Genomic DNA, 24,702 nt, shown 5'->3' with positions numbered 1-24,702 from the left:
TGTACGTATTTATGAGGTATGTGGGATATTTTGATACAGATATACAATGTGTAATAATTATGTCAGGGTAAATGGGATATCCATCATCTCAAGTATTTATCACTGTTTTTTGTTTGTTTGTTTGTTTGTTTTGAAATGGAGTGTTGCTCTGTCAGTGCAGCCTCAACTTTGGGAGCTCAAGTGGCCCTCCCAACCTCAGCCTCTTGAGTAGCTGGGACTAAAGGCATGTGCCACCATGCCTGGCTGTTTTTTTTTTCTCTCTCTCTCTTTTTTTTTTTTTTTTTGTAGAGATGGAGTCTTGTTATGTTACTGAGGCTGATCTTGGGCTCAATCAGTCCTCCTGCCTTGGTTTCCCGAAGTCCAGGGATTACAGGTGTGAGACACTGCACCCAGCCAGCATTTATCCTTTATGTTACAAACAATCCATTTATACTCATTTAGCTATTTTAAAATATACAGTTAAATTATTATTGACTATCGTCAACCTGTTGTGCTATCAAATACTAGATCTTATTCCTTCTTTTTTTTTTTTAGCCCATTAATTTCTATACCCAGAATGTAGCTGAGGCAGCTACTTTGTAAATGAGTTTTTGTAGTTAGTGGCTTGTGGAAGGCTGTTAGATGTACCTGAGAATAATTGTTTCCTACTAAGAACTCTTCATTCAACTAAAAATGCATTGTTTTTTAATTATTCTTGCCAACTGCTGTTCATTGATAAGCAGTTATTTCAAAAGCATTCTCTTATTTTCAGAGAGAAAATGACATGGACACTTGTTATAACTGAAAGTTCTAACCCAAAAGTCCTTGTTTTTAAGATTGACAGTCTAAAATTGATGAGGACTGTAGAAGAGTGAAATAAAACACAGTAATTTGTGACTAGTTTATTAATAACAACAAAAACATTTCTTTAATTATATGTACTTTTTAAATAAGAGTGGTAATTTACATTTCCTTCATTAATGCTATGGAAATGTCTCTAAAGAGCTAAAATAAATGGCTGTTGGCACGGTGTTTTGCGCCACTTTTTTCCTAATTCAGTAATATTGTTCATTAAAATAAAATAAGTTCCTCATTAGGGTATTTGTAGTGAAGACATTACGAATGTAACAAATTAAGATGTGCTAATTTCAGGTTTTGTGTCAAATTTAATGCCTCCTTTAATGTGTTAAGCCATAGCTTTACAATTGCAAACATTCAACTAATAGCTTTTCTGTCTAGAGGATTGCTTCAGAAATTCCTTCAGTAACCACTAATCTTTAACTACTGGGAAAAGATTTAGTTTAACCTAATTGTATGTAACATGAATATTGTGGGTTGATTCTTTATCACATCCATATTTTGTTCTCACTTGAATTATTGAGATATTGTCTTTCCTATAATATATACCTTCAATAATATATATATTTTTTTAATTTCTTAGGCATTAGCTATGGGAATGATGACAGAATACTATCATTACATCTTTACCACTCTGGTAAGTACTTTATTAAAACAAAATGTTCTGAATTTTATTATTACGACTTTTTCAGATGAAAAATAGGTTTTTAAGTAAGAAGTATTATGACTTAGTGCTTTGTAGTTATATTTTAATTTGATAAGACCCCACCAAAATTATCAGAGAGGATAGCTCTTAATAGAAGTTGATGATTTTGAAATAATATCATTTCAGATATCAATTCAAAATATTGCATGTCTTATTTTTATGTTGCTTTAGAGAACTTTCAGAACATAATGGATCTTGAAATTAGTTTCCTGAGAAATCAGTGCTTTAGAAAAGCACAAATTCAGCCGGGCGCAGTGGCTCACACCTATAATCCCAGCACTTTGGTAGGCCGAGGCAGGAGATTCCCCTGAAGTCAGGAGTTCGAGACCAGCCTGACCAATATGGTGAAACCCCATCTCTACTAAAAATACAAAAATTAGCCAGGCTTGGTGATGGATGCCTGTAGTCACAGCTACTCAGGAAGCTAAGACAGGAGAATTGATTGACCTGGGAGGCGGAGGTTGCAGTGAGCCAAAGTTGTGCCACTGCACTCTAGCCTGGGCGACAGAGCTAGACTCCATCAAAAAAAAAAAAAAAAAAAGACAGAGAAAAGAAAAGCACAAATTCTTATGTTATCTCAGCTCTATTCACTTTTTGAAAATCAGATGTACTGAAGCTGTCCTTTCAGTAGATTAACTTTTCTAATCTGCTTTTGCCTATGTTTTGTTAGACTTCCTTAAAAGTCAGTATGCTTTAATTTGCCATCAGCAAATTGAATGTTACCTTTATATTTTGTTTTCACATACCCACCACACAATTTCCCCTTATTTTGTGTGAAAATCTGACTTTAGCCTATATCAAACTTACTGTTAGCTCCATTTCTTTATCAATACAATATCCTGACCTTTCTTTCTCTATAAAACAGCTGTCTCTACTAATTCTTTCTTCCACATGTCCCAAATATGAGAGTATCTCCAAGTTTGGGCTTCATCCAATCTTATTTTCTCTTCAATTATTTTCTTCAGAACTGGTTTGTATTTAGAGCCTCAGTTATCATCTTTGTTTGAATGAGCTCTAAATGTTCTATGTAATATTCATGAATTACTGTATACTGTAAAACAATTTTAATTGTTGTGCCATTAGATAATTTCAAAATATTTAAACTTCAGTGTCCTCTGAATTGACCCCTCTTTTGATTATCTTAAAAATTTCCACTTTTATTGACTCTTGTGTCACTAACAATATTTTACTGATTTTTCCTTTGTACTGTCTCTAGCATCTATCTTCTCCATTCCCATAATAACCAGTCTAACCAATGTTTTCTCCATTAACTTGAAATTCTTCCAGTTAGTCTCCTTGCTTCCAGGAGTCTTGAAGCTGCCAGATCAGATTATTAAAATTTAATTGATTGCAACAGCTTCCTGTGATGACAACTCTTACTTCCAAAGGAGATTATTCATGCAGTAGGATGTATTTTACTTTTAAATAGCAAAGCTGGCTCTGGCATGTCTCTATCTTACTTCCTAGCAGACAACTTTTTGCAGCTTGTAAGAAGCTTAGTGTTGGGGGTGGAGAGGAAGTGAGAGCATTCCCTCATCAGCAAATGATATTTCAGTGCTGTTACAACTCAGCCTCAGCATAAGCATAAGATTTTGGGGAAATCAAAAGTACCTCTCAATAAGGAAAATAAACGAAACAACTAGTTTAGGATACATAGAACTCATAGGCCTACATTTGAAAGCCTTTTATACTGTGATCCTAATCAAACTTTCCCATTTCCTTTTGCTACTATTCTCCTTTAGGAATTCTCATTTATAGCTGAACTGATGTTCTGATGAGCTGAACTGAATAGGTTTTATGTCTTCTAATTTTTGTGTCTCCACTCATACTTTGAATTCTCTTTTTGCCAATCAATAGCCCAGTCTTTCTTTAATGGCAACTGTAGGGTAGAAAAGATTTCTTTTCCTTACACATCCTGAGGTTCAGGGCTGAGATCTCTAAACAAAAGACAGGTTAACAAGAGAAACACATAAACATTTATTTAATATAAATTTTATGTGACACAAAAGCCATCAGAAATGAAGACTCAAAGAAATTGGAAAATCTAGCTTTTTTTTTTTTTTTTTTTTTTTTTTTTTGCTTTGGTTTAATAAAGAGTAGTCAGCTATGTAGGAAAATTATTGGACAAAGGGAGGCTGTGATCTAATGGCAATAAATCCAGAAAACTTAGCAAGGCCAATTTGTTCAGATTCTTCATGACCTACAGGTATAGAGTTGGATCCCTCCAGAATGAGAGTCTTATAACCTCCTTTCTGTGGAGGTAGGTCAGAGAATTCTTTTATGGTCCACTTCAGGGGAGAAAGGTGGGATAAAGTCCCAGAGTGACCTTCCTGCTTCTGTTTCTTCTCAATTTCCTATAGCCAAGTACAATATTTGGGGGTAGCATGTTCTGAGCCTCATCACAGCTAAGATCGTATCTGCTCTGTGAAGTTTTTCTTGACCATAAAAATTGAAAATGACCTGTGTTGCTTCTGACTTCTTTTACACTTATGATTTCTACTCTTCTACCACTTAGCATATATTGCCGTGCTTTATTTATTCACCTCTTGAATATATCCTATCTCCTTGGCTAGATTGTAAACATTAAAAAATAAAAACCTAAAGATTCCTATGTTTTTCATAGCACAGACCACAGTTCAGGCCAATGCCAGCTGCTCTCCATTGAATTGTATTCCTGTTATCTAGCCTGTGTAGCTGTATGAGTCTGAGGCAGGCTGTTCCCAGAACCAATGGCATTAATCTTGCCTTGATTCTCAATATTGTCTGTAAGTTCTGAGGGTTAGCTATGCCAACTAGAAAGAGGGCAAAACTCCACATGCTGCATGTTTTCATGATGGCATCCATTCCCATGATAGCTTTGGCCTCATATCTCCTGGGAAAACTAAAGGGCAGAGCAGAGCATTCCCTATATACAGACTAGAAAGGGCAACAGACATAAAGTGTTTATTGGGAACTTATGGTGAAGTTCCTAGGTGTGAGACATGAAATGAAGGAACTGCATTGTTTCTGTGACCAAAAAGGCTAGCCTTCTAAACTTTTTTTCCACACCTTTCATATAGTTTTCATTAGTTAGAAGCCGTATTTTGTGACTTGCTTTCTAAAAACAGCAATCAAACAAAGAAACACTGACAAAACAAAATTTTAAAAACAGAAATAACCAGGTGAGGAAGCAGGGCACAGAAAAAATTAAAGTAAAATATTAATACATAAAATAAGGGCAAGCTATCCTAAACACAGAAAACTATTGCAAATCTTAGATGTAAGTTATTAAGAGCCCATTGTTTCACTGGTAGATTTAGAATAAAATATATACATAGATTTTTACATCCAGAGCATATATCTCTGCAATGCCAAAGCATCAGGACAGTCTATTTGAATCTTGGTGATTTCTGATGTGTAACATCACTTGACACGATGGTGTTAAGTGACCTAAGGGAACCAAAAGTAAGTGACTATTTCAATAATACATGCCTGTGAAGATACTCTGTCGATAATAACAACACAATAACATTTGTCTTTCAGGACCTCTTTGCTCTTGACGTTGAGCCGTACCGATACAGTGGTGTTAATATGACAGGGTTCAGAATATTAAATACAGAAAATACCCAAGTTTCCTCCATCATTGAAAAGTGGTCAATGGAACGATTGCAGGCACCTCCGAAACCCGATTCAGGTTTGCTGGATGGATTTATGACGGTATGAATACCCACTTAAAGATCAGTTTGTGTGTTTCTAAATAGTATTGCATACATATTAACTTCTGGGTCCAAACTTCAGTTTAATTGTTTGATATTAAAAGCACAATCTCAGAGCTACAACGCAAATAATTTTATTAACAATTTTAAAAATCAATTTTGTATGAAAAACTTACGCTTCCATCCAAGTGTCTCAAAAGCCGTTACAATTATCACCAGGGTACTACAACATAGGAATTTCTATAAAGTTAGTTCCCTACATGGAAGAAATGAGAGACTGAAAAGAAGACATTAATCTGATAGTTATCCTTCTGATCTCACCTATCAATATATGAATACTCTTCAACATGATGATTTCTGATATCTGGTGTTATATAAATGACTTATGTCACACAGAACACACAAAATTCTCCCATGAGCTTACTCACTCTTTAAGGCTGAAGACTAATCAATAATCACATTTGTAATTTACAAGTCCCAGTTTAAACCTCTAGAAGATGCACTATTGCATAAACTATAAAAGAAGGGTATATTCTTCCATAACTTCATTGTTTATGCTAAACAACTTTAGCTGTTTATGCTATTGTTTATACCAGTGCTTACAATAAAAATCTAATAGCAAGGCATACATAATTTTAAGTTTTCTTATACCGTGTCCTCCAAAAGACAGGTAAAAATCAATGTTATTAGTTTGTTTAAGCCACTATGTAAAAATATTATTTTTAAATAAGTAATCAATATAAAAATTATGACTGAGACATTTGATATTCTTTTTTATACTAAGTCCTTGAAAGATGGTATGTATTTGACATCATGCATATTAATTCAGAGTAGTCACATTTCAGTCATATTTGCTCTGTAGTAGCCAAATGTGGCTAGTGGCTGCTTTATCAGACCAGGTAGGTATGTATCATGTTATTTTTAAAAACCATAAATACCTGATGTTTTCTTATTAAATCATTTTTCTACAGACCAAAGTATCACAATAATTAAGGAAATAGCTTAGCAGTGGGATGATATTTACATTTCATAGGTAATTACCATCTGCTTTTAATGAGTATTAGTCTAAATGGAGAATTTATAAACAAAAACGTCCTCTATCCTTACATGTAGAAAAGCTTTTTATATTATGGTTATAATTTTTCCACTAATTACTTCAATGGGCTTCAAAGCATGTTTTTGATATTGTAGGGATAAAAGGAAACTTTGATTTTTTTATCCTTAGAAGGTTTTGTAATACAAATTGAGAGCCTTCATAGAGACTGTGAAGAAGAAATGGTTAGCCTAAAGGCATCAACTTTCTGATGGAACAAAAAATACATTTGTTTTCTGTTTGTGAGAAAAATCACCTACTAGAATTTGAAAATATATCCATATGAATTTTTTTAAAAGAAACAATATAGGGAAATTTTGCTTTATTGCATATAGAGATAGTTGACCAGTTCTAGTAGTTTTAACTTATAATATATTTGAGAATTTTTATTGAGAGGAAAATACCTAAATAACTAAAAATGAAAATACTTTCCTTCAAAGTGGAGCCAGATTTAAAATAAAAAGCAAACTAGAAAAAATTATAAATGTTATATTTTATTACCAGTTTAAAAATGGTGCATCAAACTTTTGAAACTTTAGACAATGTGATTTTTTAATATTATAATGTATACTATCCTTTAAATTGTTGTTATGATCATGTGAAAATTTTTATATGCTTTTTCTATAATAGCTTTCTTTACATTTCTTTGATTTCAGGATGAATATCTTATTATTTATTTTCAATACCATTATTAAATGGTTTTAGGAAAAGTAAATCAGTAGATATTAGGACAATTTTACACTTTTATATATTGACTTCCACAGATAAATGAGTTCAAGGACTAGTGTGCCCCTTTATGTATCAGAATCATAAAAATTTTTCAATTTTACTTTGGTACTCTCTGTATAGCTATGTGAGTCCCTCTGTGACTTTACATGTCATCTCCTGAAATGAAGAGATCCTGAAATGAATCCCTAATTTGTGGTGACTTATGTAAACTATTGAAAGACAGATAAGTACAAGGAATGATGTATTAATTTCCAAGGCAGAAGATCTTGGAGAGAATTAACCTCTATGATATGGAAAGAGAGACAGGATATTAGGAGAATTACAGATTTGGGTTCTCTCTTTCTAGGCATGAGTCTATTCCTCTTCTGTTTTTCCCTGTTTAACTGGCAGATGATTCCTTGGAAGGGGAAAAATGTTAAAATAAAAATGGACTGATGAAAAAATGTGTCTATTAAAAATCCTGGGCATTGTATATAAACCATGGTTTCTGAGTTATTTAGAAGAATTTTCCATGCAATACTCTTCCCTTTGGTATAGTTCTTAAATATAAAGTAGATACGAAGTTTGTCATTAAAATAAAGGTTTCTTTCAAAATAGATGCAAACTATTTTGTTTTCACAATTTCCCTTTTGAAAATTTAATATATTTAAAAATTTTTTCATCATATAACATTATACCAAGATAAAATATATATATACATAAAATATTTTCATTATATAACGTTCTTAATTGTAAAATAGCACATGATTATTAAAATAAAACCAATTGAGTTCTGTATTAAAATGTAGGCATATTTATGTCTTACGTAAGTATTCTTTTTCTTTTCCATTTAAAATTGTAAGCATTTTCACAAGTCATTAAATGTTTAGGAAAAGAAATTAATAGGCTGTTTCCACCATGAATATAGTCAGTAAATTAAGAGGATTCTAGTTAGAAAAAAAAGAAAAAAGAATTATAGCCTGGCATTGTGGCATTGGCAACATTCCCTTCAGTCAATTCATGAGATCTCAGTGTTTATGTATCTCTTGTTCTTTTTTTCCCTGTGGTTCCATAAAGAAATGGGATTATCAGCAAAGTCTCTAGTACTTGGAACAAGACCTGTTATTATCAGTATCATAATCATTTGCCATTGTGTAAGATCATAGTGCTCAGACTTTGACATCCTTTCTTGATGTTTGAGCTATAAAAGGAAACAGTAAATTGGATTCATAAGAGTTTTTCTAGTTGAGTTAGGATTTTAATTGGCCTTTGAGATAACTGTTTATCAGTTAAATTACTACTGAATACAAAACCACTTCTCTTGCCATTGTAGTTTCTTCCTCTACAGTCTGGGGTCATCATATTAAAGATATTAATGTTAGTAACTCAGTAAAATTTTTAGTTTCACTTGGTATAAACCCAACCAAGAAACCAACTCACATGGTACTTCCAAGCCTGATCTAGTTAAGGAGGAAGAAATAAAGCACAACACTCTTCCTTTACACATGAGGGTTTCTTTGAACACATGATATCTCACTTTTCTCCATTCCCACACAATACCATCCAGTTAGTGCTCTGAACTTCCCAGACATAAACCCCTTATTATAAAGCTCTTTCCATACTATGCATTCTGTATTGTGTTCCCATCTTTTCATGCTCCTGGAGGTGTGCAGATACCTTTCAATGAGCGTTACTACCGTTCTTTACTACAAAATCAGATAACATCTTCCCCAGTCCTCTGACTTGACATCGTCTGCCTTTATATAGCACATCTACTATAGGATGAGAATTCACTTTTGAACCACTGTCAATCAGAGACTGATGATAGTGATACTTACTATTGATTTATTGAGTTTACAGCAATTTCAGGTCAAGACAATCAAATCAGATACAAACACCTAGGGGTACATTTTAAACAATCTAGCTATATCCCAGAAATACTTCCCAGTGGTTCCAATATGCATATGCATATTCATACCAATGTACCTGTAATAATTATTAATACTTTTTTTCTTGTGCTGATAGATAATACCACATATTTCCTTGATAATATAAATGTATTACACAAATCAATAATAACCATATTTGTTGACTATATCATTTGGGTTTCTATAGGCATATTACTGTTTTAGAAGTTTAACCCTGGACACCAACTGCTATCTCCATTTCCTTTCACCTCAAAAATCATTAAGCACTGTCAATTTTACTGTATCAATATTTTTCTTAACTACGTTCACCTTTTCAACCCAGAGCTTTATCTTAGTTATGATCTTTCCCCTGGCTTTCATGATAGCCCCCTCACTGAAGCCCTACTCTTAACATCTCTCTCTTACATTCACCTTGTTTCTAATATGATTTTTTTCAGAACTTTGCTCATGGCTTCTCATCATTTACTAGGTGTAATTTGAGCTCATTTGCCAAGCCTAAAAAGTCTTTTATGATCTGACTCTTTCCAACTCCTCTAGCCTCATATTTGCTTACTCCCTGTTCCACCAAGCCACCCTCTCATCTCACCTTTGATGTGTCATTACTCATCATGTATCACCTGTTCTAGCAGAGGATACTTTCATTGTTTAAACCACCTTCCTTTTTTTGAATGATTGGCATATTCCTACTCATACTCTAATTTTCAGGTCTTCTGTTACCTTTTGTATTGAGTCCTCCAGATATTTTATATGTGTGGTCCTTTATTTATGCACTTTATGTGTAACTCCATGTCAAAAGTTAACTCTAGTGCTTTAGTTTGTTTTTACAACACCTTTTCAATAGACTGTTAGCTCTTTTGAAGCAAGAACTTGGATATTGTAATCTCTGAAGTCCCTATACCTAGTTTAATGTCTGGTGTAAAACAAGAGCTCATAATGAGGGAGTGACTGCCTGATTGAATAAATGCATTTGTTAATTGATTTTAATCATGTTACATCTATGTTCTAATCACTAGTTCCTTTCATTTCCCCAAATATATGTTGGAGAGCATTTTATTTACCCTCTGGTACTTTATTATCACGATATCTAATCATTTAGAAGATGCAGTTAGGCTAGTCTCAATGGCAAAAGCTTAGAATTTTTTTTTTTTTTTTTTTTTTTTTTTTTTTTTGAGACAGAGTCTCACTCTGCCATCCAGGTTGGAGTGCAGTGACACGATCTCTGCTCACTGCAACCTCTGCCTCCCTTGATTGCAGTGATTCTTGTGCCTCAGCCTCCGAGTAGCAGGGATCACAGGCGCACACCACCACACCTGGCTAATTTTTGTATTTTTGGTTAAGATGGGTTTTCACCATGTTGGCCAGGCTGGTCTCCAACTCCTGACCTCAAGTGATTTGCCCACCTCGGCTTCCCAAAGTGCTGGGATTACAGGTATGAGCCACTACACTTGGCCATTAGAAATACTTTTGATTAAATAGTGAAAGTATAGTAAGTTAGAAGAATAGTTTCCATTATTTTTACAAAGGAAGAGATAATGTTTATGAGAGGTGAGTCTTTACATATTTTAATTCTAAAGCCCTCCTAACAGTTATTTCTTTATAACAACAGACCACGGACTCCAGACTTTACAATTTCCTTTTTTATTTGCGTATCTTAAAATAAAAAATGAGCATCTTGTACATACATCTTACAGCAGGAATTCAGCTCATCCACTAAGGTGACACAAGTAATCATTTGTTACTGTATAAAGATTTACTTTTATAGCTGGGTGTGGTGGGGTAGGCCTGTAGTCAACTATTTGGGAGGCTGAGGTGGGAGAATCACTTGAACCTGGGAAGTCGAGGCTGCAGTGAATAGTGTTCACCCAGCTAAACTACAGCGTAAACCCCGTCTCAAAAAACAAAACAAAACAAAACAAAACAAACAAACAAAAAACAATGGAAATAGAACCATAGAGAAATAATGTATGAACAGAACAGACAGGTTTTTTCATTTACTGCTAGAACTACAAGCCCACCTTTGCTGCTATTTGCTTGTCTTAATTAATTGTAGCTGTTTTTCTTTAATTCATTTGAAATGAATATAAATATAAGGTTTTGGCAAGTACTGGATCAAACCAACTCAACATTTTTTAAATTGGTGAAGCATTTTGAAAAAGTTGGCTTCATCTTATATTGCACTAAATCACCAAAATAAAAGAATAAAGAGTAGCAATATAATGAATTAATGAATTAACTACTGTTTAAAAAATCAATTTTAATACTGTGTGTATTGTATGCAGCACACAGGATTTGATACCAGGCACTCAGGATTTGGTAATGAAGACAATAACTCTATTTCATCAAAGAACTAAGGGAATTGATAAAATCGGAATATAGTAACTGTTTTTCTGATCACATCACAATCTTTGTTAGTACAAAAGTTATGTTCAAAATGTGATGTTGATTGCTTCTTAATTTCGTATTTTTGGATCTTCTTTCCTGTCTTTCTGAAAATTCTTGTTAAAATGTATTGTTTTCTGTGATAATTTTTGATAGAAAGAGACACACATATATTTACCAGGAATTGTACATAACTTCTTAGTATTTTGTCAAAAAATGTGTAACATTTCAGAAAATTTATTAACATAAATATTATAACTACTAGCCTTATTCTTTTTGTTACCACAGAAGAAACATTTTGGGTTCATAATATAATAAAATATGGCAGAAATATTTGTATACCTCAGAGTACGTAATGAAGTCATAAGTACAACATTTCTTACATTTATATGTGCTTGATTTATGGAATGGTAAAAGGACATGGAGTATGAATAACAGAATGGCACTATATTTCTTTATTTTATGTGCCTATTAATCTTTTAAGATGCGCTAAAGCTACAAATTAAATCTAAATACAAATAATTGAGATGACCTAAAAACCTACATTGTTTTATTAACATAGAATGTTTCATCTAATTGCCTTTTCTCATTTACGGATTAAATAAGCAACATTTAAGCACCTAAAATTGATAGAGATGGAATTTCTATTTTAAGTAATTGTTTTTTACGTGAAAAATGGCAGTTGCAGTAAAGCATTATCTTAATGGTCATGTTATTTTTATCAGTCAATTTTCGAACTTTTCATTTGGGAAAAGTAAGAGTAAATCAAGAGAGACTCTTTTCCCCTTCACCCTGAAGAGCAAGATTTATCTTCAAGGCATTGATATAATATTATGCAATACCAACTTGTAAAGGATAAATACATTTCTATACACAATTTTCTTCAGTCTCTTATTTTATATTTAAAAGTGTAGGGGAGAAAAAAACAAAAACAAAAAACCTTTCCTCTACCTGTCTTAGGTTTATTCATTGTCTGGGACCTCTGACAGAAGACTAACATGAAAAAATAACCGAAGTTTATAGTTGTATGCAGCACCCACTCACACTGAAGAACTCAGATGGGAATAGCTCAAAGGGTGGTTAGAACGTGGGCTTATGTAGCCTCTTAACAAAGAAAGATATATTTTTAGATAAGTGACAAGACAAAGGAAAAGTGATTTAGGCTTTTAGGGGTGGCAAACTGTGAGCAGATAGATATGTACATATAACATTATATAAAAATATAAAATTATATAAATCTAATATGCCACTTGTAGGATCACATACATATATATGTGACTATATCATATATCATATATATGTATATGATCATATACATATATCATGTGATATATCATATGTGTATATATATATGATCCTACAAGTGGCATATTTTGACCTACAAGTGGCATATTTTGGGGTGGCATGTCCTGAACTCTTTCAATAGCTATATAGTTTTATGTGGATGTGACGAATCACCAATGGTATGAGGAAGTCTAACTAGACAGAAATTTGTGATGTTCAAGAAGGAGGGCCCCTCAAGGGACAGTCAATGTCAAAGACACTCAGAAGAGGTGATGCCCAATGCCCTGACAAGAGTATGAAGTCCAACTTTGCAGAGTCTGAGAACTGACAGCATTCCAAGATTTAAGACTCCACATCTGTATCTGGACTATGGCATCATGGTAGACTTAATACAAGCAATGAATGTGACCTTGAAAAACAAAAATACCAAGCCAGTTATTGAGGTAAACAAGGCATTGAACTTAAGAAAGCAAGTACAGGGCACAAAGTAAAGGAAATACAACATGGTCAAGATAATAGGGAATGGATTATTTCACTGGGGTAGGCACTCAGGTTCTAACCTGAGAATGAAGTTAACAGCAAGTTTGACATAATATTCAATGTTGTAAGTTAAAGGAGTGGATTGGGAAATAGTGGGATATAAATCTGGGATAACTTTTTTCATGCTAATTAATAGATAATTATAAATATTCTATGTTTAACATAGAAAATCAAAATAAAAATCATCAAATATTGGTTGAAATTATTAAAGAAGAGAGAGTAAGAGATGGAATTGAGGCCTACAAATAAGAAATCTTATTCAAACATTCATAATATACTACAGCAAAGTTCTGGCTAAGGAAGTTTATTACTATAACTATAGTACACTCTCATCATAGAAGGATGGGTGGATCTATTTTTAAAATGTATAAAATATGTTTTCTGGCTACTACTTTGCATTCAGGGTAAAATACAACAAACTAAGCTATATGTTGTATTTGGGATGAACTGAGATGGAGTAGACTGGTAGTAATTATCAATGCTATAGATTTTCCCATATTCAATTTTATGAATAATTTTTGGAATTTGTTTATGGCTCCTCCCCCCAACAATTTAAAATAAATGCCATATAAAAGGCCGGGCGCGGTGGCTCAAGCCTGTAATCCCAGCACTTTGGGAGGCCGAGACGGGCGGATCACGAGGTCAGGAGATCGAGACCATCCTGGCTAACACAATGAAACCCCGTCTCTACTAAAAATACAAAAAAAAAAATTAGCCGGGCGAGGTGGCGGGCGCCTGTAGTCCCAGCTACTCGGGAGGCTGAGGCAGGAGAATGGCGTAAACCCGGGAGGCGGAGCTTGCAGTGAGCCGAGATAGCGCCACTGCACTCCAGCCTGGGCGACAGAGCGAGACTCCGTCTCAAAAAAAAAAAAAAAAAAAAAAAAAAAAAAAAGCCATATAAAAAATACTTTGGCTTCACCTCAGTCTTTAAAATTTGCATCTAGTTGAATACTTATATTTATATATGGTTTTATGTAAGTATAAATAATATAAAATAAGAGGGAGATAAATATATAAAAATATATAACCCTCATTTATATCTAAATTCATATTATCTTAGGTAATATCTTAGTATGTTTGTGCTGCTATAACAGAATACCTGAGACTAGATAATTAATAAGAAACAGAAATTTAACTCACACTTCTGGTTGCCAAGAAGCCCAGATCAAGGTATTAGCAGGATTGGTGTCTGGTGAAAGCAACCGTCTGCTTCTAAGACGGCCCCCTGTTATATTCTCAGGAGGGGAGGAACACTGTGTCCTCACATGGTGGGAGAAACCAAAGGGCAAGAGAGTGGTCCTTTCAGCCTGGAGCTCTTTGATAAGATTGCTAATCTCTTTCGTGAGTGTTTAGTGCAGTGATGACAACTTAATCACCTCTGAAAAGCCACACCTTTTAATTCTGTTTTATTGGGGATCAAGTTTCAACATGAATTTTGGAAGGGGGTACACTCAAACCATAGTAGGCACTTTGTGAATAGTAAGCAATATTCATATTTATCTATTTAATCATATTCATACCTATATTTATGTACTAAACTATACTATCTATACATATCTATACTCATATTTATCCATTTACTAGAAAGACAGTGTCACTGGTCACAGTATTAATAGGATAAGCATTTATAATACATGGCCTTAGTACACTCAATATATGCAAATGCTCTTTGACTTATGACAGGATTGCATGTTTATAAAACCATCATAAATTGAAAATATCATAAGTCAGAAATGCACTTAATACACCTCACATCCTAACATCATAGCTTAGCCTCACCTACCTTAAACATGTTCGGAGTACTTACATTAAGTATTACTTACATACCTACATTTGGACAAAATCCTTTAACACAAAGCCTATTTTAAAACAAATTGTTGAATGTTTAATGGAATTTATTGAATGTTGTACTGAAAGTGAAACACAGAATAGTTGTACTTGAAGTACAATTTCTACTTTTTGCATATGGCTTTTGCAACATCATAAAATAAAAAAATCACAAGTTTGCAACATCATAAAATTTTAAAAAATCACAAGTTTTACCATCATTAAGTAGGGGATCGATTGTGTGTATCTGATTTTGGCATATTTTTATTATTAAATATTAGCTACAAACTATAAAAATGCTTATTAAAAAACATATGACACACTTAACTGTAGATTGCATCAAATTTAGAATCAATATGTCTGTAAGAAATTTAGCAATTTTCCATGCTGTGATTTATAATGAACACGTTGTGACTTTTTTTAGTCATGCTCAATTTTAGAAGAATTTTATTTAAAAATAGAGATGCTAAAACTGTCATAAATAAATAAAGAACTTGGCATACAATCAAATTTATATATAGTGCACAATAATCCAACTTCTGATGTTTTAATATAAATATATACCTCAGTAGATATTTCCATTTCTTTTGTTTTAAATTACCTACCTCTGGATCCCACCAATGTAGAATTTCTCCTGCCTAATTGACCCAAAAAAGTACTCAACTCTGTTATTATAAATAAGAGTATATGCATATGTAAAGAATATGAATTTTAAGGATGTTAGGATGTGCACAGTGGCCCTAGGAATAGTGACCCAAACAATGATTTTATACAAATTCTGAGTCTAGCTACCAGCTAATGTTACTATTTGTATTTGGCATCTAATATAAATAACCTAATTGTGAATTGTATTTAATGTTTACTACATTTCACTGCTGTTTCTGCCTTATTAACTCATGACATCATGGGGCAGTTATCATCCTCATTTTATAGATGCAGAAACATAGAATAGGCAGGCTATACATATAAAGAAAGATCCCTAAACTTTTGTCAGAAGTAAATATAAAACGATCCTTAAGCATCTGAAGGAAAAAGTTGAGCATGATGAATTAGAAACCAGGAAAAAAAATCACTTTAGATGTGCTGTCAGATTTTGTGCTTCATTTTTAACCTTAGAGATTTTCACACCAGTTTTGGGTAAGATGGTAGCTAGTTGGTCTACTAAACCCTCTTATTTCTTTTCCTTACAGACTAAACTCATACATAGATGTCAGAAGCCACATCTGAATCTCATTCCCAAACCTCTCTAATGCTGTTATTTTAGGCAAGTTACCTAACCTCTTTGAGCCTCACTTGTCAAATAGAAATAATAAATTTTAGTGGGTTATCATAAGGATCAAAAGGGATAATGAATTCACCTATAAAATGTTGAAAACCTACCTGGCTTTTTATAATTATATTATTGCCTTCTCTTAAAGGCCCCGTGACTTATAGCATAGAATTTGACAGAGTGCTTGTAGCTTAATTAATTGATTCATTTTTTCAGCATTAATTATCATCTGTTGTATACAAAATCACTGCAGTAGATACTTAGGGTGTACATGTGTGTGCGTGTGTGTGTGTGTGTGTGTGTGTGTGTGTGTGTGTGTTGGATGCAATCATAAGTTTTCATACAGAATCTGCTTAAAACTTGAATACAGTAGTCTTCTTTTTAAAATGAGCCCAATTACCATGATTTGAAATGCACTATTGCAATAACATATCCCTATTTAACAGATATTTAAGTCTAGTTAGAAGTTTATGAAAATGGTATGTGTCATTTATTTTTTCTCAGTGTCAGATCATTTCATTTTTAAGTTTAGAAGATGACTTGTTGGGCACAGAATTAAAGGATGGATTTCTGCTTAGGATTTTTGTGCCTGTTGTAGAAGACTATTAAATCTATTCTATTTCCATCTGAGAGCAAGAGTTTTGTAATCAGAATCACCTAACTCTTGAAAACAGTCTGCTTATTACTTCCTTTGTAAGCTTTTGCTAACAGTTTAATATTTCTGAGCCTCAGTTGCCTTAGCTATTCAATGAAACCAGCCTACATCACAGTGTCACTCTAAAGATTAAATACATAACTCTGACACCACTTGAAGACAGTGTCTGCCCAGTAGTTGATCCTCTATAAGCGATATCCATTTGCTTCAAGATAAATGCCATTTCTGCGCTTTAGTGCAAGTGCTACTATGTTCTGAGTACAGTTCATCATTCTCAAAGGATCTTTTGATTCCTGTTTGTACAAAAGTGACAATTGAATAAGAATGCAGTTATGGGTATTCTTAATGCTCTGGGTAAGATTAACTGAATAAATGAACACGACTTATAGCTAGTTTAATATCAAATTGTTGATGCTTTTTTTAATGACACTGCTATCTGAGTAATTATATTTACATTAGAAAGACAAATTTTTAAAAGTGTAGCCTATGCAGTTTTGTGATATAAAGGCCTAAGAAATGGTCAAGAATCTAATCTGATGCACTAATTTCCAAGATAGGCTTGGCCAATACTTTTTAAATCCACATTAATAAATCAGAAGAATGTTTCAGACAAAAATGAAATGTAGAGTTTTAGGGTGAATTTGCCTAAAGGATGTTAGGAATTCTCCTGCTTTATTATGCAGAGAGGAAATATTATGTTGATCTTTCATTTGCCTTTCTAAAAGAACTCATACATATTTTATTCATTAATCTTCAGAATGCCCTGTGACCAAACTGAACCAGAAGGGGAAAGTAAAGTTATTAAACAGACATAGATGTTGAAATGGTACCAAATCGATCCTTCATAAAAAATTCCTATGTATAGCTATTCATTCATTCATTCTCCAAATATTCACTGAACATATATTCTGTGCAATGTATGGTATTATATCATGTGAAGGATTAGAAAAATATAAGTAAATAGATAGATTACGTGATGTATGCACTTGAAGAATTACCAATTTAATAAGACAAGTGAAACATAGTCTTAAATCATTGAAAAAAATGCTGGCATGTAGTGAGAAATGTATATAGAAAACAATGCATTTAGATGAGCATGTATCTACTTTTTGTTTAGGATGTAACTATAACTTTACATAAAGACACAACTTAAGAATGTTATGTGCCCAATTAACATGAAGAATAGTTCACTTCCTTTGCAGTTACCTCACTGGACTTGGATAAAATTCTGCATTCCTGTGATAAGTCAAAGAAACTCAGAAACTTGATCAGGTTGAGCAGGCTGGTTGATGGAACCACAGGTTTCATTGTAAGATGCTCAGCACATATGTACTCAATTCAAGTTAGAGAATTTCATAGCTGCTGCCAGGTTTGAAGTACTCCAAAAAGTGCTACCACAGTCCTGCAGTTACTGCCAGACCTGGGGTCCTGGTATTTCTGCTGAAAATGTGGCAGTCAAATGGTTATCTCTGTTCATCCTTTCTTCCATTGCCTTGAGTGTTGAAGGTCGTTTTTGCCAATTGTCTCCTCACATCCTGTCTGGTCACTCATCACTAGAACTAGGGCTCAAATTTACTCTCAAATTGACCTGGACTCCCACTATTCCAGCTTTTTAAGTTATCTGGTTCTTTAGTTTACACAACAAAAGGCACCTCTGAGTCTGCCCATGGTGGCTGAGTTAGGACCCCCATATCAGTCAAAAGCTATTTCCAGATCCAGCTCTTCTCTGAGACTCTCAGGCCTGGTCTCCACTGTACTCACTTTCAGCTGAGAATGTGTTCTCTCACCTAACTCTGCTTGAGCATCCTCAGTCCCTCAAAGGTACCCTGGATTGTGGTCTTGATTGTTTTTCTCCTAAGAGTTTCTTTGACCCTTTGTAAATTTATCCACTTTCTTCCTAGCAACTTTCAAGCCCTGGGTACTACTAAGGAGGGAAGGACAGAGCAGTGTCTATAAATACGTATATATAGTTGCAATGTAAGAAACAGAGCAGAGAGTAGTCTCAGTAAAGCCAAATATACATGGCTACCAGAGAGAAGGTGCAAAGTTGACTTTAATCTACTATAAAAAAAAAAAAGTCACTAGATGAATCCATTCACAATATGAAAACCTACACCAAAGCTGGGCTTGGTGGCTCCTGCCTATAATCCCAGCACTTTGGGAGGCCAAGGTGAGAGGACTGCTTGATCTCAGGAGTTCAAGATCAGCACAGGCAACATCCTGAGACTCCATTTCTACAAACAAAATGGAAAAAATTAGCCTGGCATTGTGGCACATGCATGTAGTCCCAGCTCTTTGGCAGTCTGAGGTGGGAAGATCACTTGATCCTGAGAGGTCGAAGCTGCAGTGAGCCGTGATCATGGAACTGCACTCCAGCCTCAGTGACAGAGAGAGACTCTGTCTCACAAAACAAACAAACAAAAATCTCTATACAAAGAGAATATGATATTTCTATCTTTTCACATAGAGCTAAATTAATAATATGAAATACTACTAATAATAATTTTTACTGTTCTTATTTTAGCATCACCAAGTACAGGACAACCCTGCTATAAATGTTATAAAAATTTGACAGTTTGATATTATTGGGAAAGGAAGTTGGGGGGAGATAGGGCTCAAACTGAATCTCAAATATAAACATAAAATAGCATTTTAATAAATATAGATGAGAGTAGGAAGGCCATTTAGGAGGAAGATAATGGAAAGCCATAAAAGACATTAGAACAGGAGAGTGCAATAAAAGTAATATCATTTACCATTCCTTGCTAAATATCATGCAATTTGTAGTGATTATATAAACATATGTTTGCCTTACACTAACTCTAAGTCTCACAAAAATACGCTGTGAGATGAGCATTATTTCTCACTTTACAGATGATGTAACTGAGGTGCCAATATATTTGGTATGTTGCTCAAGGACGTTAGATTAGTAAGGTTGAGGCTGAGCATTTAAGATCAGTCCCTTCTAACTTGATAACTTGTGCTTTTCCTGCTCTGTCCTGCTTCCGGGAAGGCATATCTGGTGGCTCTGTGCGAATGCCTAAGACACTCCAGCAAGTAGCAGGAAGCTGCAGTTCAAGCCTGAATTAATAAGGACTGGTATAGAGCCCAGGGGACTCAAAGGAATGATCGAATGGGAAGATTTTTTTGAGATGAGGAAGGATAATATGGAGACAAAAGAGGCCTTAGAGCTTTGCAGCTTAGGTGACTAGGAGGACTCAACTGCTTTTCACAGAAATGGGACTATTGGAAAAGCAGGTGACTTGAAAAGGAGATGATATTCATTGCAAACAGGAAGAATTTGAGATGATGGTAATAACTTAAAGGAAGTGAGGGCCAACAAAAAGCTGGAAGCTGAAAAATTGTTTCTCATTTCTATAATGACTCAGTTTTCTGTTTGTTCATTTGTTTGTTTCGGAAATAGAGAAAAACATTTCAGACTTTTGGGAGCATATGTTTACAATCCTTCAGAAAAAAAGACTTAGTCAATCTATTTGGCCACCTAGACTAAGTGACTCCAGAAGCTGAGAGAATTTCAGTAGTGTTGAATGTCAAAGAATTACTACATACTTTAGTGCCCTTGTTTCTTTCTTTTTTTATTTATTTATTTATTTATTTATTATTATTATACTTTAAGTTGTAGGGTACATGTGCATAACGTGCAGGTTTGTTACATATGTATACTTGTGCCATGTTGGTGTGCTGCACCCATCAACTCGTCATTTACATCAGGTATAACTCCCAATGCAATCCCTCCCCCCGCCCCCCTCCCTATGATAGGCCCCGGTGTGTGATGTTCCCCTTCCTGAGTCCAAGTGATCTCATTGTTCAGTTCCCACCTATGAGTGAGAACATGCGGTGTTTGGTTTTCTGTTCTTGTGATAGTTTGCTAAGAATGATGGTTTCCAGCTGCATCCATGTTCCTACAAAGGACACAAACTCATCCTTTTTGATGGCTGCATAGTATTCCATGGTGTATATGTGCCACATTTTCTTAATCCAATCTGTCACTGATGGACATTTAGTGCCCTTGTTTCTTAGTAGTCATGCCAGAACAGCCTGTGGCTCCATAGTACATGTGCCAGGGGTCTTAGGAATAATGCCTTGGGAGAAGAGATGTTAATTTGAATTCTGGTTCTGGCTTTCAAGCAAAATATTACTCTTGCTAATGTTGTCTATCAAATAAACTTCTCAGATTTCATTCGCAGCCTTCAAATATTTATTCCTATTTCCAATTTTTTTACTAAATCAAAAGGAAAAGGGAAATGAATAAGTGATAAATTAAAGACTGTGAGATATCTTTAAAATATGAACTTCTCTAGCCCCTAAGGCAGATGTACATAAATTTAACTGTCAAAAATTATGCATAGTTTTCTTGATTTGAAAGTCTTACTTAAATGTTATTTTAACTAAAATTTGAAACAATCAAAATCTCAATAAGGTAAATATGGATATTGCTTATTCACTTTTAAAAACATCCTAATTTGAATATTTACTATTACATAGATATTATATACTGTAGAAAATTTGTAAGCTATAAAAAAATGTGGAAGAAAATTAAAATTTTCCATTTATTAACATATCAAGCAAAGAAAATGACAATTATCATTTTAAGGACTAGTAGAAGTTCTCTTAACCTACCTTCCCCTAACTAATTTGTAAGAGTAACCAAAGCTCTGTATCCACTAGTTGAAATATACTGATTGATATTCACAGAAGCCAGAAAACTCACCATCAGTAGGCTGCTATCATATTTCTGTATTTTGAGTCCATGGTTTGCTATTCTTAAAAAAGGTCTGTAGTATTTTTTCTATAACCAGTTTATGCTTGTTGTACCTACTAATTCACAATTCAGTTAAACATTACATAAAATAGTTAAATAAAAGTGCAAGCATAATTGTTTCTATGAAAACTCAAATGACTGCGTAAAAAAAAATTGATAAAGGTACTTTGCAAGTATCTCTTTATTCTTGTTTCACTTAAAAGAAACAAGCTGAAAATCATGGATAATCCATTATGTTTGGAGATTATGCAAAGCAGAAGAGGAATTCCAATCAGCAGACCCAAGAAAAGGATCTTGGTTCTACATTAACACATTTAAGAATACATTTACAGTTAGATGTACATTAACATAGAAATTTTGAAGTATATATGCCTTAACTGTTTAAATTAACTGGTCCAATGTTAGCTTTGATTACTTTGGAAATTATTTATAATAAATTTTTCTGTGCCCTTGTACATATTTCATTAAAAGTAGGATCTTATGGTATACACAGCTTGCTTAATGTTTTCTTAAGTTAATTTAACATTTATTTAAAATTTGCTATGTCTCAAGCACTGTTCTCGGAATAGAGCTATAGTGGTGACTGAGATAGAGTTCACCTTCTGTGTGGTACATGGACGATATAAACAATGAAAGAAAATGAATTAGGATAAGAAGATAGAGAGTGATTTAGGAGTGGGGAGGGCCCTTTAGCTAGGGTTATGGGAGAAAAATATGTGTGGAATAAGTCCTAAAGGGTAAGCAATAGGTAGCCATACAAATATTGATCAGAAGAGCATCCTAGGCAGAAGGAACAAGTGTAAACTTCTTGAGATGGAAACAAGAAGGTGCTTCTGAGGGAAATAAATAAGTAACCCAGCACACTGATAGGTTACATTTCTTTCATAATATGGGATGAAAAAAATCAAGGATACCCTTTTGATGCATTATATTTGAATTGGCTATTAGATATCCAAGCGGGAATATGCGATTTTGTTTACTATTGTATTATTTGAGCCTTTAACAGTATTTGGCACATTAATCATCATTCAATCAATATTTGTTGAATGAAGGAAGGAATTATTTTGGGAAGGAATAATTTTGAGATGGATAATGTTTTATGAGTTTGAAACTCATGTGAAAGGATTGTAGAATAAATTTGTGAGTCGTTAGCACATAGGTAATATTTATAGCTAAGAAACTGGATAAGATTATCCAAGGACATAGTGTGAATAGAGGAGTGCCAAACAGTGATCTTAAAAGTAAAGAAGAGAAAGACAAGCAAAGGTGATTGAAGATGTGCAGTAAGATAGAAGAAAAACAAAAAGAATCTAATTTCAGGAAGCCTAGAGAAGAAAGTGTTTTGAGAAGGACATGGTTGATTGTGTCAAATCAAGCTATGAGAACTGCTTAACTTTGGTAAGTTTGAAGAACTAATCATTTTGATTTGACACATAAGCATTGTTAGTGACCTCAGTACTATTGTCTTCTTGGAGTGGTGGAGACAAAAGCTAAGCTGGACTATATTGAGGGAATGTGAGGTGAGAGAGAAGAGGCATCAAGTCTAACTTGCTATTTAGATAGGGTTTCAATTTAGGATACCACGGAAATGAACCTGAAGAGATACATAAAGTCACAGAATTTTTTTTTTTAAATGTTGAGTTTTTAAGGCATGTTTATATAGGTATGAATATTCCAGTAGAGAAGGAAAAAATAATGTTGCAGGAAAGAGTGAAGATATTTGCAAGCTGAAACCTAAGGAAAGGACACTTAGAGGGAGTTAGTCTTAGATAGAAGCAGAGATTGATTTTTCCATTATTTAAAAAAAAAAAAAAAACGGCAGAGTGTGGAAATTCAGAGGCAGGTGGGTGGGTGAATTTGGGCAGGACAGCTAAGTAGTTCTTCACTCATTTTCTCCATTTTATTAGTGAAAAATGAAGTGAGTATACCAGCAGAAATGGAATTGAATTGGAGGAGAAATTTAGAAGGTTTAAGAAGGGGCAATAGGAGCAAAATTATCTTTTTAGAAAGTGGTAAAGTGAATATGCTAGGGAAAGATAGAACATTTTCTGGGTTTATGGCCTACTTGAGATTAGGGGCCATAAATGTTAAGTGAATTCAGTTAACTGTATCCTGCTAAACCCAGAAGGACAGTTAAGTCAGCAAATAGTTAAGTTTAATGAATTTAATTTCTCTAAGAGACCATGATGGAGAATAAGAGCGAAAAGAGTTGCCAGTATTTATAAACAATTAAAATACCAAATCATAGAAGTTAGAATGGAAGTGAGGGAATATATGAGGTGCTGGACAGTGAAAATGTGGACTGAAGTTCTCCAAGGAGGTGAAAATTAAGTGGAATAGGGCCATTTGAGTCACTGGGCTGGGAGGATAGGGACTGGTTAAAAATGAGCTACATGCAAAATAATTGCTGGGTGAAAATATACAATTAAAAGATACAATTAAATTTTATTAGGCAAGTCTAAATTGTCTTCTAAAATTGCTGAACTAATTTATACACTCTCTAATGTGTACATACTATTATTCATTATGTTTCTAAATCAATAATAGTTCTTAGAAAGTTATTTAGACTTATTTGTTTAACAATTTAAATATAATTGAATCTCGCTTTTGTTTTGTATGCTAGTCTTTTTTCAGAATATATAGCCTCCTCCCTTCTCCCTACCCCCCCAAAAAAAACCCATGTAGTAGAAATAGTAATAGTAAAGGAAGTTCTATCCATGAAACAAGTGTGGAATGTTTAAATACGAGCCTCTAATATTTTATCAGGCATAATTTCTTTATACTTCAAAGATATCAAGCATTTTATTATAACTAAACAAGGAAACATTGAGTTCTATCATCTTCATTTTTAAACTATTAAGTTTCTCTCTTAATAATTATTAAGAGAGAATTTATAAAAATCTCTCTTATCGATTTATAAAAATTGATAATAATTATAAATTGGCCTTTATTTTTTATATATAAAATGTATCTAAATCCACATTGTTTCATATATAT

The 24,702-nt window shown here is 33.8% G+C and overlaps 1 protein-coding gene across 3 annotated transcripts in view; it reads left to right on the top strand.

Annotated features, from left to right (window-relative positions):
- The window catches only part of GRIK2 (glutamate ionotropic receptor kainate type subunit 2), a 699,047-nt gene that overhangs the window by 293,833 nt on the left and 380,512 nt on the right, over positions 1–24,702 (top strand). For all 3 annotated transcript variants that reach the window (XM_015136997.3, XM_078001239.1, XM_015136995.3), the window contains 2 exons: positions 1,421–1,474; positions 5,066–5,239. In XM_015136997.3, coding sequence (XP_014992483.1) covers positions 1,421–1,474; positions 5,066–5,239 — 228 coding nt within the window. The remainder of the gene's footprint in view (positions 1–1,420; positions 1,475–5,065; positions 5,240–24,702) is intronic.

This window comes from Macaca mulatta, chromosome 4 (genome assembly GCF_049350105.2).
Source record: "Macaca mulatta isolate MMU2019108-1 chromosome 4, T2T-MMU8v2.0, whole genome shotgun sequence".
Classification (NCBI taxonomy): Eukaryota; Metazoa; Chordata; class Mammalia; order Primates; family Cercopithecidae; genus Macaca; species Macaca mulatta.
This window is presented reverse-complemented; position numbering and strand designations above follow the sequence as displayed.